Below are 19,097 nucleotides of genomic sequence, written 5' to 3'. Positions count from 1 at the left end.
TATTGATGCCAGTTAGGGGGCAAAAAAGAATATCTCTGCATGGAGGTGTATAGTGAAACCCAAAAGTTGGTTTCGCGATTAGTGATGTTCACTTGCTGCATTTCATAAAATTACAGAGTGCGGGCGAACCTATTTCACCTCCGTCTTCATGTGATAGTTTGTCTTCTGAGCCCACCCCAGAACAGCTGGGGTAGTGGAAGGGGATGAGTCTCAATCCCAGGAGGAACCAACAGCTGCAGAGGTAGGGGCCAGAGGAGATCAGCTGATGTAGTCACTGCCAAGAAGAGGAAATCTTTACTATTTTCATCTTACATGGCACACAAACAACCTTTTTCCACTTAAAGCTGATCTTTTACTTTAAAAAAATAGATTGCGACCATCCAGTGCATGACAGGGACTGAACATTAAAGAGTAAACAACAATAACCTTGAAAAGTCTTGAAAAATCTTATAACTTCAACCAAAGTTTATAGCTGGAGTTCTCCCGGCTCTCTGACACAGAGCGAATTACTGAAGCATGAAGTGCGCATATAAGACTGGTCACAGCAAGATACCGGTCAGTCCGATATGCACAGTTCACTCAAGGTACATGACCAAGCCCTACCCAATGCCAGGAAAGACTGTTTATGAAGGTTCATGAATAATGATATGGGGCATACCATTTTAATTTAAAAATTGTAAATGGGAGGTAACCTGTCTCTTATATGATGGCTGGTGAGGCGAGGGTGTGGTAACACCCCAACGCTTCTATGAATGAGCCGTCACTGCAAACAACTGTATTGAGCCTTTACATTGAGCTACTTAAAAACATGGCATATACATTTTCTCTAGCAGGCACTGCATGTCACTAAGAAATCCCGGATTCAGAATTCAGAAGTCCTGCTTTAGAATACAGTGACTGAACCACTAAATGGACACCTATGTCAATACCAGGAGTGCACAGAGTACACTGTAAGCTAACTTGCTGAAAGGTAGTCACCTAAAGTTGCCTTAGAAAGTTCTGGGAAGGACTGCTGTGCAGGAGGGGTTTAGGGATAACCACCTTCTTTGTTGACAGAAAGACTTAGCATTTTTCAAAAAGTACCATTAACACTTACCACAATAAGGACTTTTATATATCAGTACTCTTAAAGATGTGGTCTCTGTTCACTTGAGTTGAAGTACAATGACTACAACTACTAGAGAAAGCCATTTGTGACAACAAAGCCCGGGACGTGAAACCATATGTCACGTGGCAATAAGTCATATGGACACCTTATACCTAACCATTTACTACTTTTCGCAATGATAACATGTTTGGTAAGCAACATTTCACAGTTACATTTATGTGGTTATCTTTGTCCTCTGAAGCTAATCCACATTTGCTTATTTTTAACTGTACAAGCAGCTCAGAGCAATTTGGGATGTGCATCAGCTCAGTTATCGTCTTTCAGGTGAAGTGAGGATCAGCTTATAAAGTGACACACTTCTCAAGCACTGCTGGTGAACTATTTCTTCTGTCCAGGCAGACTGCTCTTCCTGTGCTTCTTTCACACATTAATCATTGCCTCACTGTAAGGAGTTGTCTTGATTAGTCACATCTGGATGACACCAATATGCTACTTATAGTATGAATGAGGAAAGTGAACATTTCACTACCTAAGAAAATGATTGCCTTGTCATGAACATTTCTGAAAGTCATTGCTAACCCAAGCAAATACATAATAATCTAACTGCTGAATTGCTTTGAAATAAATAAATTAACATCCTCACTACAAAGAAATGAGAATCATATTGACTGTCTGCAACAAATTCAAAATAGTGTTAGCAACATTTTAACCAAAAATCATCTGCTCCCATCCATGAATGCTTTATCTTTAAACTTCTTTTCATCACATGCAAAGATATTTGTGGAGACATGAAAAACAGCAATTAAGAATTTCCTGCTGCAGCATTAAAAAGAATCCACCGTCTAACATCTAGTCCCACTTCAATTCTCCAGGTTATCGGCAGAGGGACAATGCATGTTAAATTTGGCCACAATAACCTTGAAGACCTTGGCAAGCAGTGAAACCTTCTATCATCAGGAAAGCAACTCAGGACTGATCAATCCCTAGCACCATTCAGTTTGGATTATAACGATTGTGGGACTTGGCCCTCTCTGCAGGGTCATCTCAAAGTTTCTTGCCTTATCCCCTCCTGTTTTGCTGAATTTGTTTTTGGTGGGTTTTGGACTCTGTGTACTTTACCACTGCTGACCAGTGCTAAAGTGTTTGTACTCACTCTCTAAAACATGGTAATATTGGCTTACAACTCACTGGCACATTTAATTTACTTATAAGTCGCTAGTCATGTAGTATACCATATACCCAGGGCCAGTAAATTTAATGCCCAGACATGGGTCCCGTGCTCACTACGCCACTGGAGTCAAGCTATCCTGGCTGAAGAGGGGTGAAACCCTGAAATCGGTCCTAGGATGCTTGATTCTGGTCCAACGAAGACATGGCTTGGCAGTTCGGACTGGACTGTTCCCATGAGGCACAGGGTCAAGACTGATTTGCATACGGCCATGTCTGAACTGGGGTGGCGTGGTGAGCAAAATAACGATGGATTAAACCCAGATCTGTGACTGGGGGTGAATGTTTTGCCAATGTGCAACATTCCGTCTATCACCTTGTGTGTTTTGCTGTTCGCCCTATGTGGGAAGGGTATGCCCAGACGTGGGTCCCGTGCTCACTACACCACTGGAGTCAAGCTATCCTGGCTGGAGAGGGGTGAAACCCCAAAACCGGTCCTAAGATGCTTGATTCCGGTCCAGGGAAGACATGGCTTGGCAGTTCGGGCTGGACTGTTCCCATGAGGCACAGGGTCAAGACTGATTTGCATATGGCCATGTCTGAACTGGGGTGGCGTGGTGAGCAAAAAAAACGATGGATTAAAGCCAGATCTGTGACTGGGGGGTGAATGTTTTGCCAATGTGCAACATTCCGTCCATCATCTTGTGTGTTTTGCTGTTCGCCCTATGTGGGAAGGGTATGCCCAGACGTGGGTCCCGTGCTCACTACGCCACTGGAGTCAAGCTATTCTGGCTGAAGAGGGGTGAAACCCCGAAACCGGTCCTAGGATGCTTGATTCCGGTCCAGGAAAGACATGGCTCGGCAGTTCGGGCTGGACTGTTCCCATGAGGCACAGGGTCAAGGCTCATTTGCATATGGCCATGTCTGAACTGGGGTGGCGTGGTGAGCAAAATAACGATGGATTAAATCCAGATCTGTGACTGGGGGTGAATGTTTTGCCAATGTGCAACATTCCGTCCATCATCTTGTGTGTTTTACTAGTGTGCTTGCAGCACTTATTGTGCCACTCACTTAAGTAGCCCCTTAACACATATCCCAGTCCTGCCATTGTAGCCTGTGAGCAGTTTTAAACTGCCAGTTCGAACTGGCAAAATAAACCCCTTGCCAGGGCTAAAACTCCCTTTTTAATATGTATATGTCATCCCTAAAGTAGGCCTTAAACAGCCATTAGGGCAGGGTACATTGTATTTAAAAAGTTGGACATGTACTTTTAGGTTTTACATGTACTCGTAGTGAAAAATTCACAAATTTCTTTTTTTACTACTGTGGAGCCTACGTCTCCAGTAGGATAACATTCGGCTACTTTATTACATTTAATGAGCGATAACTTTTGTTTGGGAGCAGGTAGAAAAATTCTGTTTAGTGTTTAATGAATTGCAGTTTAAAACCGTTTTTAATAGTAAAGTTGGATTTTAAGTTTCTATTCTGAAAACACCACTTTTAGAAAGTTGGCATTTTCTTGTCCTAACCATTTAGTGCTGCAGCCTGTTTCCTGGTTCACATGACTAAGTGTAGTTGGCTCTTGTGCATTCACCCCAGACAGTCACGCAAAAAGAGGACTGGGTGTTTAGCAGGTTGGGCAACCCGGACAGGATGGGTGGAGTGGAGGTGTGCACAGCCCCACTTGCCTCAACCCACACACAATGAACTTCATACTAGCCTTTTTTGTATCCCAAGACATCCTGGGACCAGGGCAGGGAGGAAGGGAATTCCAACACTATCTGTACGTGGAAACTGAAGAAGTTTCTTCCACTTCAAATTTGGCACCAGGTATAAAATTAGGACCTTCAGACCCACTCATCAGTTCACTTCCGGACCTGTGGAGGACTCTCAGAGGAATGCCCTGCTCCCTGCAGCCTGCAGCCTGCAGTGTACTTCAGAGGGCTGCTGTGCTGCTCCAAGAGAACTGGCCTGCTTCCTAAAGCCTGCTCTGCGCCCTCAGAGGACTCTCCTGGTGCTTGAAACAGCTTTTTTGCTTGATCTCAGGACTACCAGAGTGACTCCAAGGGATATTTGACTGGCTTCCTGACCAAAGCTTCAGGGACAGAAAATGCTCCAACCATCTTGAACCAGCACCTTGAGCCAGCCTGAGTGCGTCCTGACCCGCCAAGTGGTGCCCCTCCAGTCCTGGAACGTTGGAAGTGCTGCAAATGGTGCCCAGATAGCCCAAATCCAAAACTTGAGACAGAAGATTTTTGAATAAAAAGTGCATTGAGAACCAAGAGGACACTGGGACCTACCTGTTCGCCGATCAACCCAAGGTGCTTTGCCGGAGGGCCTGACTTCGCAATAGCTCCCACTCTGTTCTTCTTTGCAGTAACAAATCCTGTTCAATCGCTCCTCGCAGAAGGGGTATCAGGCCTCATTGAGCCCTAGTCAGCTACAGCCTGCAGCTTTGTCCTGCTGGAGAGTTTTCACTTCCAAAAAAGAGCCTAAGTCTGAATGTAGAAATCTTCACTGCAACTTCATGCAACAACTTCCCGACTACTACGTCTCTTCCTCAGACACCGCCGATTGCTTTGCCCCACTGAACTTTTCCTTCTCAGACATTTTTCTACAAAAGATTTTCCAAGTCCGAAGGTAAGTGGAGACCAGGACCAATCCACATTGTGTATCCAAACTGCGCTCAATCGCAGCCAGCCATAGCTTTCCATTTTGTCCTGGTCTCGCGCGACTAGCTGTCTGCGGTTGACGCTTTGATCTTTTAGTAGCTATTTTTTACTTTAAACTTTAAAAATTCATAAATTCGGTTCTACTGATTATATTTTTTACATTTTGGTGTCAAATAATTTATTAAATTGTACTCTATTTTTCTAAATTAGCAAGGGATTTTCCTTGTATTGTGTCTTTATTACTGTTTAATTGCTTTATAAAGACTTTAAACTTTGCCTCTAAATTAAGCGTGACTGCTTTTGTGCCAAGCTAGCATAGGGTTAAGCACAGGTTAATTTAGTGACTTTTTGTGGTTCACCCAGACAAGTATTGCGGCTGTTGCTTGACAATGGCTCACACTCTCCTCAAACAACAAGCCAATTTCTCACAGGATACATTGTACTAAATGTTGTCTGATAGCACTATTGGTAATGAAAAATGTAAATATGATTACAATATTGGTAGAAAATAGATACTTGGGTGTCATTGTTATGAAAACCTTAAATATGTCCTGAAAGCTATCATAGAAAATCTAATTTCAAACATGGAGAAAAAATTACAGTAGTGTGAGAACGTTTCTCACATGAATCGAAAGGTACTCCAAACACAACCAAAGTGAACAATCTAATTGAAATATTATATATCTTTGTATCATCTATAAACATTTGTCATTTCATGCAACATATATTTAACTGAAACATATCTTAAAACCATTCATCTGAGCCATCTGCTAAATCTCTTTTATTAATAAAAAAATGTAAATTACTGTTAAAAAAAGAGAATTTTTTCCCCCTAACTTTCTGAACACCAGAAATACACTGGCAATAGCAGTGTTTGATGATCTGAGAAAAATGATATATAAAAATGAATAAAAAATGCCTTTACCCAAGTAAAGTGCTGTATGGCTAAAGCAGGTGGTCAGAAATATTTGGGTGTAACTATGTGGTATAGGTGTGTCCTACTGCCAACTAATGCCACAGCAAAGCAGCATTTTAATGATATCCACATGAGGTGTGTTTACACACAATCTGTAAGGGAATCAGTTAAAAACTCTATGGTTAGCATGAAAACAAAAAATGGTTCCAGGCCTTGTGATCCAATTTTGGTCACCCCTCAGTTAAGAAATTACCAGACAAATAGCACTTGCCATCAAAAAGGATTGGCACTAATAATTTGAATTAATTTATAAATGCGAGTAGAAATTCACTTCATATTAACATCTAGGTTGTTAAGTATCCTATTCTTCCCATGCCGTCAAACAGCCTTGTTTTATTTAGAGAATTATTGCATATAACAAGCTCTGGTACCAGGTAAACTCTAAACTGATAGGTGAGAATATTTTCACCCAACACAAGTGATTCAAAATATATAATATTCACAACAGCCAACCCAAGATTGAGTGATAGCTTACAACTAGTAAACATTCAACTAAGAATTACAGTACCCATTCGCTGGTACAAAAAAAGGAAACCTTTAAACTGAAAGAGATGGAAAATGCAAAAGGCGTGGCAAGGCTGATGTGGATTACATTTGTATGTCCCAGAAAATATGCTCTGACAAAAGATCAAGGAAAGGGACATTTTCAATGGGTGACACATTGAAAAATGTCTAAACAAACACATTATCGTCTACAAACACAAGTCTGTGCAAGGGAATCATAATGATCAACAAAATCATTATTATAAATTGATTGTTCAAATCTAAATTACAGATTGACTTGTGTCTTTCTGAAACACCAACATTAGTCATTTTTGGACCTGTTGCTCAAATTGTTAAAAAATAAATTGAAAATTCATAGAGCCAAGGGAAGTGTATTTCAAACTAAATGACTAATTTGATAAAAAAACAACATCCATCTCACAACTACAGTAGAAAGAGTAGTATGACAATGGTAAGTGAAAATGGATAATAATCCTTTACTTGTGCAGCCTACAAATCAGCTGTTACTTTGTGATACACTAGAAAATTAGTCTGTTTAATTCCCTTTGACCTGACAGCCTAAAGGTGGCCTTCCCCAAACTGTTTGCCTGTTTGTCTCATCTTTTTGCTGATTTCTCTTTTTTGCCGTAGGACTCTGAGCATTTTACCACTTCCAACCAGTGCTCCCCTAAAACACAGTTTGATTGACTTATTCACAATATACATATTAAACATATCTATAAGTCCCTAGTAGAGTGATGTACCTGTGCCTGGGCATGTAAATTAAATGCTACTAGTGGGCCTGCAGAACTGATTATTTCACTCACACAAGTAGCACTTTAAACAAGTCTAAGGCCTGCTACAAGAGAGCCTGTGTGTGCAGTTTTACTGCCATGTCGACTTGGCATTTAAAACACCTTGCCAAGCCTGAAACTCCTCTTTTATCATAAATATGTCACCCCTAAGGTAGGCCCTAGGCAGCCCAAAGGGCAGAGTGCTGTGTAATTAAACGTTAGGGCATTTACTTTTCAGTTTTACATGTCCTGGTAGTGAAAAACTCCCAAATTCGTTTTGCACTCCTGTGAGGCGTACCCTTCTCATAGGTTAACATTGGAAATTCCTTATTACACTTATATGCTGTAATTCCTGATGGAAAAGGTGTAGCTCCGTCTTGCTTCATATCATTGGAATGGTAATGATAAATCATCTTCACTAGTAAAGACTACATTATCACTACCCTTTTAAAAATACCACTTCCAGAAAGGTGGCATTTTTCTGCTGTTAGCCCTGTGTGCCTGCAGCCTGTTTCAAAAACACCCTGTGGTGGGTGACAGCTGGACTTTGTTAAATCCTGGTAGACAGCCACACTCAAAGGGAGATTAGGTGTGACTGAGGGAGCTTATGTGGCCATCCACACCCTGATGGGTCATCCTGGGCAGGATGGGAGGGAGGAGTGGATACTTACACCTGAATAGGCTGTGCTCTTTTCCCACGCAAAGAGCCTCATAGCCCCTGTACTGTGTCTGGAGTCTGGGAGGGAATACCCCTGTGCACTTCACAGCCCCTCTTTGAAGACACCTCTACTTCAAAGGCACAACTGGATATAAGTACAGGGTCTCTGACCCCATGAAATCAGGCACTACTGGACCTGTGAAGAAACTCTGTCAGGAGGAAGAACTGTTGTGCTGCTATAAGGACTGCCACTCTGCTGGACTGATACTCTGGAAGAACTGCTTTTCTGCCCTCCTGCACTGCTGGCTGCTAATATCTTCCCTGCTGAGTAAGAACCAGCTTGCCTCCTGTTTAATGACTTAGAGATATCAAAGTCTTACCCACTACTCCTGTGCCTGGTCCACTGAAAGTGTATGCAGGTGCTTGCTACAGTGGAACCAATACATCCTCTGCTGTTGGAGCAGAATATATGCATTGCCACTGTTGCAAGAACATAACCAGAGCATTGCACTTGGAACCAGCGTATTGACAATCGAAACAATGCATCGGAACCACTGCATCACCGCTATTGCAGGAGAGATGATCGAAGCATCCCCTCGACTACATGGAGAAAACCTAGCACATCAAATTCTGAACCAATGCATTTTGGATCCAGTGCTTTGTGTTCAGAACCAGAGCATTGCTATCGTTGTGTGGAGAAAATCGGCACATCACTTCAACTGCGGGATCAACACTGACTCATAGCTTGTCTTCACCCCACATCTTGATGTTGCGACCAGGAGCACAATACTTTAGTTTAGCGGGACTCGTGTGGCTCTTGTATCCGGTCGGCACTCCATCACAGTTGGCCGTAACTCTTGACTTTGCCCCGGCCCAGCGTGACCAGATACCCTATAGGCGCCTATTGTCTCCAAGTGCTATTTTTCACTTTTTGGGCCAGATGTATGACTGTTTTTAGTGGTCACTAATGGAAAATCGTCCCGATTGTGACTGCTAAAAAAGGTGGTGGTATGTACAAACCCTATTTTGCAAGTCGGTAACCAATCACTGACTCACAAAATAGAGTTTGAAAGTCACTATTAGGAAGGTGCGTGCCACGGGCGTACCTTCCTAATAGCGAGTCACACTTGTTTGTACGATTGTTTTGCGGCACTCGCAGTTTACCACCCACTTCAAGTAGGTGGTAAGCCACTCGCATACAGGAAGGGGGCCCCAGGGGACCCCTTTCCTTAGTCGATGGATGTGAAAATATTTTTTTAGAGCAGGCAATGTTCCCAGAAAAGTTTAATTTTTCTTTTTTAAATGCATCCCATTTTCCTTTTAGGAAAACGGGCTGCATTTTAAAAAAACTGCTATATTTAAAAAGCAGTCACGGTCATGGTGGTCTGCTGACCCCAGCAGGCCACCATCCCTGTGAATGCTGGCCAGTCTCAATGGGTCGCAATTTGCGACCTGCCTCATGAATATTGATGAGGCAGGTCAATTGCGACACCATTGGGAATTGCAAACAGTGTCTCAGACACTGTTGTATATTCCATTCTGCGAGTCGCAAAACGTCGCGATTTGTGCCTCGCAAAATTGAATGTTCTTGCATCTGGCCCTTAATCTTTAAAAATTCATATCTCTACTTCTTATTAGATTCGTGTCATTTTGGTCTTGTTATAATCTATTTTTCTAAACTGGTGTGCAGTCTTTTTGTGTTTTTTTCAATTTGTTACTGTTTGAAGTGTTGCACAAACACTATACACATTGCCTCTTAAGTTAAGCCTCCCTGCCCTGTGCCAAGCTACCAGAGGTTGAGCACAGGTTAATTTATGGGGTGTATCTGACTTACTTTAACTGGGATTGTGGTTCCTGTTTGGATAGGGTGCACATCTTTGGCAACCAGAAACTCAATTTCTAACAGGAACTAACAAATGAATGAATAAATTGAAGAGTAACAAACTTGTAGAGTACTGTGACCCCAATGAGGTATCCTGACACAAATGGTAAGCTGTAAGAAGGCAGAGGGACTAGATAGCTGCGATAAAAAGCCAGTTTCTGATGTCTTTACAAAATTATTGATGTTCAGTGATGGAACTTAGAGTTAACAGCTTTACTCTATTTATTTTAATTTTTCATCCCTTTACAGAAGACTTACTCTTAAATATTTCTCAAATGTCCTATTTCAGTTTAGGTGAGTGTTGAATTTTTGAAGTATATTTTTTTTATTTTATAACATATCCCTTTTTCTTGTGTTCTAATAAAGTAGAATGTATGAAAATTAAAAAAGTAAATAGTTGTACTGTGACCGTATATGCTTTGGTACTCCAGTAAAACCGTATAAAATCAGCGGAACCTTTATAGAGAGCCCAGAAGGCATCAAAGACAAAACAAGCTTTTGGGTGCCCTATTACAGGGGGAAGAGGTAGTGCTACATATAAGCGTAAGGAACATTTGTGACACTAGGTCGCAATTCTGACATGGGGGAAGGAAGGGACCTTCTCTGCAATCCTCTGAGATGGAGAAATGATAGTTGACCCTTCCCATCTTTCCTAGGTCAGCCATTGAGGCTATACTCCATCGTCCACCTACCTACTTCCATGGGGTCCAAGCACAGATGTTCTGATTCTGCCCTGCCCAAGGCATTTTTGGCTGTCACCCACATGTCCACCTTTTGGTACAGGTTGAGGAATTCTCGAGGGATGGTGCAGGAACTCTGCCCTTCCTGTGGAATGCAGTCTTCTTTCTTCTCCTGGAGAAGCCCACATCGTCCTCGGTTTCTGGAATATATGGTACAGCAGATTCAAGATTGACCCCGATAGAATTGTAAAATTCATAATTGTTAAAAAAAAAAGTGACATATGGTGTTTGCAAAGTAATAGTTTGAAGTATGTTTGTCAAGAGACAACCTTGCCAATATGGAAAGTGGGGGTTCCCGAGAGGCTGGTTGCCTCTGAGGCACTGGTGGAACTGTACAGAGACGATCACATGTCAAGTTCTAACCCAACTGAGGAAGGCTTTCATGTTCTCTGGCATGGTGGGATATCTGCTCATGTTCATGTAGATAAGCCTTCCTCTGCGCTTTCCTGTAGCATTCCACGCTATGTACAAAGTGTATAATACATACTTCATGTTCGAAGTATAAATGCCAGAGGTGTCGCTATATCATCTACAAGAGTATATTGCAGCTGATACAGTTAGTCTCACTGATGGAGTCATTCAGTTACTATGGGTATTGCTGAAGTACAGTGTTCACACTATCATTAAATATTAGATGTTATTTTCCAGAGGATTTCTAAGTACCTTACAACTGCAACGATTATATAATGTGTTTCGGTTGGTGGCAATTATAACAAGGAATGAGAATGTATGTAAGACTTACGGCCCCATTAGGATGGTGGAAGGACCGCCAGCCCAGGGATGGCGGTGGCAACTGCTGGCCCAGCGGTGGCAGTCCTTCCGCCATCGAATGGACATTTCCCACCGCCAGATTAGGATGGCGATGGGAACTGGAATGCGTCTGCAGCGGACGCAAAGACCGTCTGTCGCCAGCAATCGTCCGATTGCCTGGCAGATGGCCCAGGGAGCCCAAAATGGTGGCAGTGCATAGCAGGCACTGTCCACCAGATTAGGATGGCAGTAATAGGCAGCCTTTCCATGGCGGTGATGCCGCCATCGAAAGGCATACGGTCTTTTTTCATGGGGCCTGTTGCGGGCCCATGGGGGGTTTGGGGGGTGGAGGGCTGCACTTGGGGGGTACATATGGTACCCCCCTGCATTGCCATGCCCAAGGTGGCAGGCACCGCGAGGTGCCTGCCACGTTGAACATAGCAATGCATGACGTGCCTCTTTGGCATTGCGGCGGGTGCTGCGTACAGCACCATCCGCCGCAATGTTAAAGATGCGAATGAAACATGTTCTTGTACTACACACACAAGGAACTGCCGTTGAGTACACTTACAATTGTAAACAAATTGATTTACCATTACTGTAAGTGAGGTAGTGTGACTAAGGGGTGCACAACAGGGGATAGACACATACATTTCTTCATTATCTTCTGTTAAAACAGAATCGAAGGAGTATCATCAATGGCCCTTATGCCTCAATGAAGCATATGCTTTATCCAATAGCCTACACCTCCCTCCATTAGACAACATCTACACAATAAAATCACACATCTCACTAGACTACAACCATTGCAAAGAAACAACCCCACTGCCTCTAGAACACTCCTTCTGATAATAACACGTAACAACACAAAATGTCGCAGGATCACAGCCACATGTCCATGTCTTTAAATGCTATATAATACCACTAGCTGCTAGGTCACATTTTATGCATTAATTTACATCTCACATACCAGACACATTTGTTCCTTCTACAACACACTGTCTGCCAGTAGCCCATCACCGCTGCACTTCAACAGAACACAATTTCACTGGATCAGACCCCTTGCCACTAAATTATTCGGCCACTCATTAGTCAATTCCTACTGCCACTGGATCTTACGTTCTTTCCAATAACTCTAAAATCCTGCCTCAAAGTCACACTTCACTCCACTTGGCCAGTCTGCCTTCTAATAAATAAACAATAAATTAAAAGATCACCTTCTCTAGGACTAGATCACATCTCTTACCACTAGACTACTCCTTTCCCTAGTGGGCCACAATGCCACCTTCTCTTAGACCACAACTCGTCCCACTCCGGGCTTCAGACCCCGTACCTGCTGATGCCAGACTACATGTATAGAAAGCGGACCACAACTCCTACTACTGTGCCTCATTTGCTACCACTATATCGCACCTAATACCTCTTAATCACTCCCAAATAGGATCCTAGTACATCTTTGAAAATGTTCCTGTTAGGCTCTGCTTCGTAGATACTGATATCACAGAATACAATGGTAATTCTATTGGATGGGAAAGGAATATTGCAAAGCTAAAGGTTGTGTGGTATGACCAGTCTCCGGTAAAGTAAAATGGCCCCTTTACTTATCACATGAGGACACAAGGATGCAACACTGACCGAAATCTTTCCAGCGTGATGTTCGTGTCAATGTAGGTCTCTCGTCCTGGATCCCAGGTGCATGTCAAACTGTCCTCGGTAACATTCATGATGCAAACTAGATCTCTTGGTTTAGATGGAGCATCTAAACACAAAAAAGGAAACATTTAACAATTCATTTTTTATAAATGCATTCATTTATGTGACATTTCTATTGCATTCATGTTAAGAGCATCTGGCTGTCAGTTCAATCACGCTACAAAAACATTCAATTCATGATATAAAAATGACAAAATAAAAATATAGACCAGTCTAATGTTTCAAGACACATTGTGGCATATATCTACATCTACAGAAGACAAAGAACTACAGCACTAAATTATATATTTTGGGGTAGAATTCCATAAAAGAAATCAGCTGGACTGGTTTTGAAAATGCAAAGCCTGATTCACAAAAATAGCATATAACTGGAGTTAAAGATTTCCTCCTCTACTCAGCGTATACTTTTTGGGAACATTTCTAAGGATGCATCTGGAAAACAGCACCAGTCGCAGATTTGCATGCATACTCTGAGAAAGTTTTATGGATTCAGTTTTTGCTTCCGGCATTTTTATTTGAGCAAAATGGAATAAATGCATGACACACTATCAAGTGACAAAATATTGTCCTGCCATAATATAGTCTGTCACTATTAAGATACAAAATGTTGAAAATGAATCTATCAGAAAAATGGATGACACTTTTCTCTATGTCACTGAACATTCATATACTGCTTTGCAAAAAAAACCCTCACATTTAAGAGTAACAGGCATAAAACAAATACGTTGATTTCAGAAAATAGCTCCGGAATGAGTATAATTACTTAGTTGTACTTAATGTCTTATTTTATATGATTGCACAGATTGTTTCTCTTGTCATGCCAGAATAAGGTTGTTTGAATAGATGCCATACACACCACATAGCATACTTTGTAAATAATATTTTAGGTCAAAATGACAATTACCGCCAATTACTATTATAAGTAGAGAAAGCGATTACAGATGACCTATGCAGACAGACATTACCAAATTCCCTCTAAAAGTTAAAAAAAAATATGATTTTTCCCATTAATGGGGCATTGCTATTTTTAACTGATTTATTCTGCATGTTGAATAAGTTGTAATATTATTGTTATTGTTGTTATTACTGTTATTATTATTAATGATAATAGAAAATATAGACGTGCACATATTGGTTTGCATTAACTCAATTACTATCCCTATGAGTGCCACTTTTGAATATGTGGCATACCACTTCCAAATTAATTTAATAGATGGCAGCCTAGTGTGTATTTATAAAGTAGTTTTCTAAATACATTAGCATAATTAGTGATATATTTAACAGTCCATTGTTAGATTTTAATGTTCCCAGACTCTATACTGTGTTGATATTGTTGGTGGATTACAAAACAGATAGTCAGATTAATGTGCCATATGGACCCTTGGGATGCTTGAAAACAAGCTGTGGAGACTGTGATTGCCAGAGAGTTTCGACCATAGGGAAAAAAAAAACACAGAGCAAAGAACTGACTGTCAGATGGATTTACCGAAAAGAGCATTCCAATCATGGTGTAAACAAGCCATAAGGCAACACAGGGAATAATAGTATGGTTATGCATTATGATCCAGTGTGGGTACTCACAGCCTGCTTGGATCTCTTCTCTGCCCACCAGCTGACGTGTTCCATTCTGAGCGACGTAGCAGGAAAGTATTCCCTTGGGCCTGTCAAATCTCTCAATGGTCACATTGGATTGTGTCCCCCATGTGTCACCATGTTGGGTGTCAGGAACGGGGTGACCATCGAGTGTCCACAGAAGGCGGATGATGCCCTCCTGAATTGCACTGCAGTTTTCATGATGGACGATGCAGCTTGCTGTGATCAAGGATCCAAATTGGACGACTGGTGATTCTACGGCTACATGACCACAGGCCTGGATGCCTGAAAGAGCAAAAGGGAAATGGCTTGAGTATCTGTGAGCACTTCCTTCTTGTGTTGAGATCCCATGCAGAACTTTTTGGAAGTCTGGGAATCGGTAACTCACGTCTTCTGCTTTGACACTTCGGTGTGATTGTTGTGGGCACTAAAGAAGAGCCAGGTATTGAGAACTGAGACCCTTGTCAGCGCCACATTATACACCATGCACAAAACAGACTAGTTACAAGTGAAAACCCACTTATTATTCCACAAATGGAAGTAGTTCCTGAAAAAGAAGTGAGAGACGGTAGCTGGTAAAATTGTTCAGTAGCCTCTCCACAGCCGTGTCTCAATTTTGAACTGGCATTGTGTTTTTTGTGTATGGGGTAATACTGCGCAACATCATTTAGAACCCATGGCCACGTGGGCAAAGGGTACCAAAATAATTTCAACCTACACTGGGGACAAAGTATGTAACATCGAAATGAAATTAATTAATATTCCTCCACTTTCTTCTAATTTAGGGGAGAAATGTAAATAGGAGGAACAGCAGCTGGTTTGGGTATCTAATATTTAGCCAATATTCTGAAGTCCATAGACCAGAACTGGGACCAGACAAAGCCTTTTGCGAGTGGTTAGAAGGAACTTTCACCAAAGATGGTCTATTAGGGTAGATATGATTCTGGAGCGTGAAAAAAACTGGCCAGCAGCTGGCAGAGAAATTGTTGGAAGTTATCTATTGAATGAACATGCATAAGAAAACTTGTTGCTGATTTATACTGGGGCCAGCAGTGCTGGGAAGACATAGCACAAAGAGCAATGGTGGCTGGTGTTTGAATGTAAGATTTCGAGACTAATTGCTTTATTTGTATAACACATTATTGCCGGGTCTCACAGATTAGCGCAGAAGTGCTATCTGAATATCGGGGTGCTGAGCAGCGGCATAGCAAGGTCAGGTGGTACCCCGTGCGGAAAGTTTCTTGTCACCCCCGGCTTGATAAAATGGCAAAAATATGTGTTTAAAACACATATTTTTGCCATTTTGTCACCCCCCCTCAGTGATTTCTTGTCACCCCCGGCTTGACAAAATGGGAAAAATATGTGTTTAAAACACGTAATTTTGCCAATTTGTCACTCCCCCCAGTGATGACACCCGGGGCGGCCCTCACCCACCGCACCCCCCTTCCTACGCCACTGGTGCTGAGTACCAAGGCTGTGCAGCCCGAATTCCACCTTATGCCTCTTTCATCAGTCACCAGACACTTCCTGTACATTTCATTCACTCTTTCAGGTTCCATTTCCATCTCTGCTGTCTTTCTTTGTCTCTGTTTTTCCACTTTCTCTTCCTCCTTCTTTCCCCCTTTTGTGTTTTTCTGTCTTTAGTACAGGGTTAATGTATGATGCAGAAAAATAGATGTCAGTCCCCAAAAATGAGTACCGGTGAGCCCCACCTGCACACACCAGCTCAAATTGATATTGGTCAGAACCCTTTAGCCACATAATGGGGTTTGTTGAGAGTTTGTGGATTGTGGAAACTATATCTACAGGTGTTGTCCTACCTTTTTCCAAAATGAGATCAAAATCTGATTGCGAAATACACACAGAGATTTACATATTTAAATCTGACTGGGAATGTCATAATTAATGCCTGATAACGTGTACAAGATTCTAAACATCAACAAGGCATGTAAAACCTTAAAAATAATTCACACTTGTGTACTTTATGCAAGTTCATGGTATGTCATGTCATGTTATGTTCTGCTATGCTATGCTATGTTCAGGCATATGTTGAGCACAAGATTACCATAAAATGGTACAGGTTAATCTAAATTTGTAAGAGATCTAAGGAAACAATCAAAAAGGGGTGAGACAGAGGAGTGGTCAAGGACATGCAATGCAAATTTTGTAATACTTTCCCAGATGCTTGCAACATTTTTTGGAGTATCTAACTTACTCTTAAACGAACAAGGAAGAAACGTGGGGTGAACTCCATCTCTCAAATATAATACCATTACTTTAATCAGACGTTATATGTGCAATGCATGGTGACAGATATACCCACATATACGTATTATATGTTGAATATGGAAAATCCCACAGTAATGTGGGCATTTCCATAATGTGAAATGTATGCCTCTGCGAATGTTAAGATCTGAATTAGTTACAATTTGTTCCATGATCCATGAAAATCATTTGTGACTGCCTTTGTGATTAACAGATCAGGACACAACACAAACACATTTTCTTTAAATGTCCTAATGTTGCATTAATCTATAGTAAGTCATTCATACATTATAGAGTAATGCATCTATGGTGCCCATAATCTATAAAACATGCTTCACTGTCTATTACATGGTTGTTCAATGTTGATCCGTGAGGTTGAGATACATTAGAGGGGAAGTCCCTCTATCCGACAAAGATAATCACTCCCTCCTCCTATCATATAACTCTTGACAATCAGTGCCCAGTCCATCTTTGCAAATCCACACAGAGCACCAAGGCGCAATCATAGAGTGGTAAACACCTTGATGCGAAGACAGTAAAGAAGGACCTATCAGCTTTTCTCCCTGTTACAATATCAGTTGAAACACATCCCCCTCACTCCCACTAGTCCTCCCTGCCTGTGCCTTTCACTGGCTTAATCTCCATATGACTCCAACTCCACCTGTTCTTGCACATTTCCTGTGATTTGGTTACAGCCCTCAGTAGGTCTACGCCATACCAGCAACAGGCAACCACCTGCAACTATCCAATCAAACCTTGATCCCTTATCTCTTTCTGCTTCCACCCTCCACCCTGCCTATTGTCTAGTTGCAGCTTGATTTTGGCATGGATCCACAGTGAATAACCAACAATCTGGAGTCATCGGGCCACTATGCTTATAAAATTAAGTACCTGCCTCGAATCTGACGAAAAAAAGCATCCAAGACTTTAAAACATAGACTCCTCAAATCTCACCTAGAAACCCTGTTTTCTGACCCCTACTTCTCCATGAATAAAGGAGCTATAATAAGTGACCTTAACTTTTATTTGAATAGACAAGCACAATGGAGGAAAGCCCTGTTGTCATTGCTCTTGAGCTTTAGATCCAGAAAAACGCCCCATGGTCTGAGACTGTCGGTAGCTCACACATCGGCTTTTAGAGCAGAAGTCACCATCACCACTTACAAAAATGGTACTATCCTCATCCAGTCATCAGATCACAACCTAGAAATATTTGAGGCAATTTTTCCTCTCATCAAGAAAGCTGAAATGAATATCGAATCGACCACTGCTCCAGACTTTCCTAACTCTGAGTGCAACACTACCTCACCACCATAGCCTGACGGTTCTGAGCCCCTCTCAAACAATTGTCACTTTAGACCGCAGTCTTATCCCACACCCAGAGCAATTACTTCAGAACTATATAGCCATGCTACTCACACCCTCACCTTGAGTATACCTCTGACCCACCACAAGCCGTTACCAATCTCACTTCCAAATGCAGATCCCCTAAAAACACCCAGTGACATATCCCTAGCACTCCCACTCAATCATCTCTTGGGTTTTCCACCCCTAGCCTCGAACCTACCTCCACCTCCAACCCATCCTCCCCTCCTCTGTCTTCCTCAGGCCATCAGCACTCCAACTCCACAGACATCATCACCCCTCTATCTCTATGCCACCTGCTCCAAAATCCAGCAATCCGCTCCCACACCTCATTAGAATCCAGACTGGATAAGATCATACAAAACCTACAAGAATTCAAAGCAGACTTACAAAGACTCATTCGCATCACAACAGACATAATCAATAATCAGTGGCCTAATAGGAGTCCAAGGATGAATACTCTTATTCTTGACCAACCCCCCAACCACCTCACCATTTCTTCAACACACCTCCCAACCAACTTGACCTCACATTTTTCGTTGCCCATGCACCTGAGTTGGAGAACATTACACTAAACCAAGGCGCTCATGCGGCCGATTATACAGGAAGTCCCTCTATCTGACAAAGATATCCACTCCCTCTTCCTACCATATAACTCTGTACACCCTGATATCATTGACAATCAGGGTCTAATCTAATCCGTCTCTGCGAATCCACACCGAGCCCTAAGGCTCAGTCATAGAGTGGTGAACAAGCACAACCTTATGCGAGTTACCCTCACACAGACTACCTCCGCGAATTCTAAACCCCATCTGAAATCCATGCTACTCAATTGCTCATTGGTGGCAAGACACCTGGTGGATATTGCGGACCTTATCCTTGCACATGATCTTGACCTCCCAATCCTGACTCTGAAACTTGGCTAAATGAT

General features: G+C 42.0%; 1 protein-coding gene across 4 annotated transcripts in view; it reads right to left on the bottom strand.

Moving 5' to 3' along the window:
• The window catches only part of CSF3R (colony stimulating factor 3 receptor), a 180,129-nt gene that overhangs the window by 88,467 nt on the left and 72,565 nt on the right, over positions 1-19,097 (bottom strand). For all 4 annotated transcript variants that reach the window (XM_085647921.1, XM_085647923.1, XM_085647919.1 and 1 more), the window contains exons 3-5: positions 14,525-14,821; positions 12,866-12,989; positions 10,433-10,620 (exon numbers count right to left, since the gene is read on the bottom strand). In XM_085647921.1, the coding sequence (XP_085504047.1) occupies positions 10,433-10,620; positions 12,866-12,989; positions 14,525-14,821 (609 nt within the window). The remainder of the gene's footprint in view (positions 1-10,432; positions 10,621-12,865; positions 12,990-14,524; positions 14,822-19,097) is intronic.

This window comes from Triturus cristatus, chromosome 3_2 (genome assembly GCF_964204655.1).
Source record: "Triturus cristatus chromosome 3_2, aTriCri1.1, whole genome shotgun sequence".
NCBI lineage: Eukaryota > Metazoa > Chordata > Amphibia > Caudata > Salamandridae > Triturus > Triturus cristatus.
Note: the sequence above shows the minus strand (reverse complement) of the source record. Positions and strands in the feature narration are given on the sequence as shown.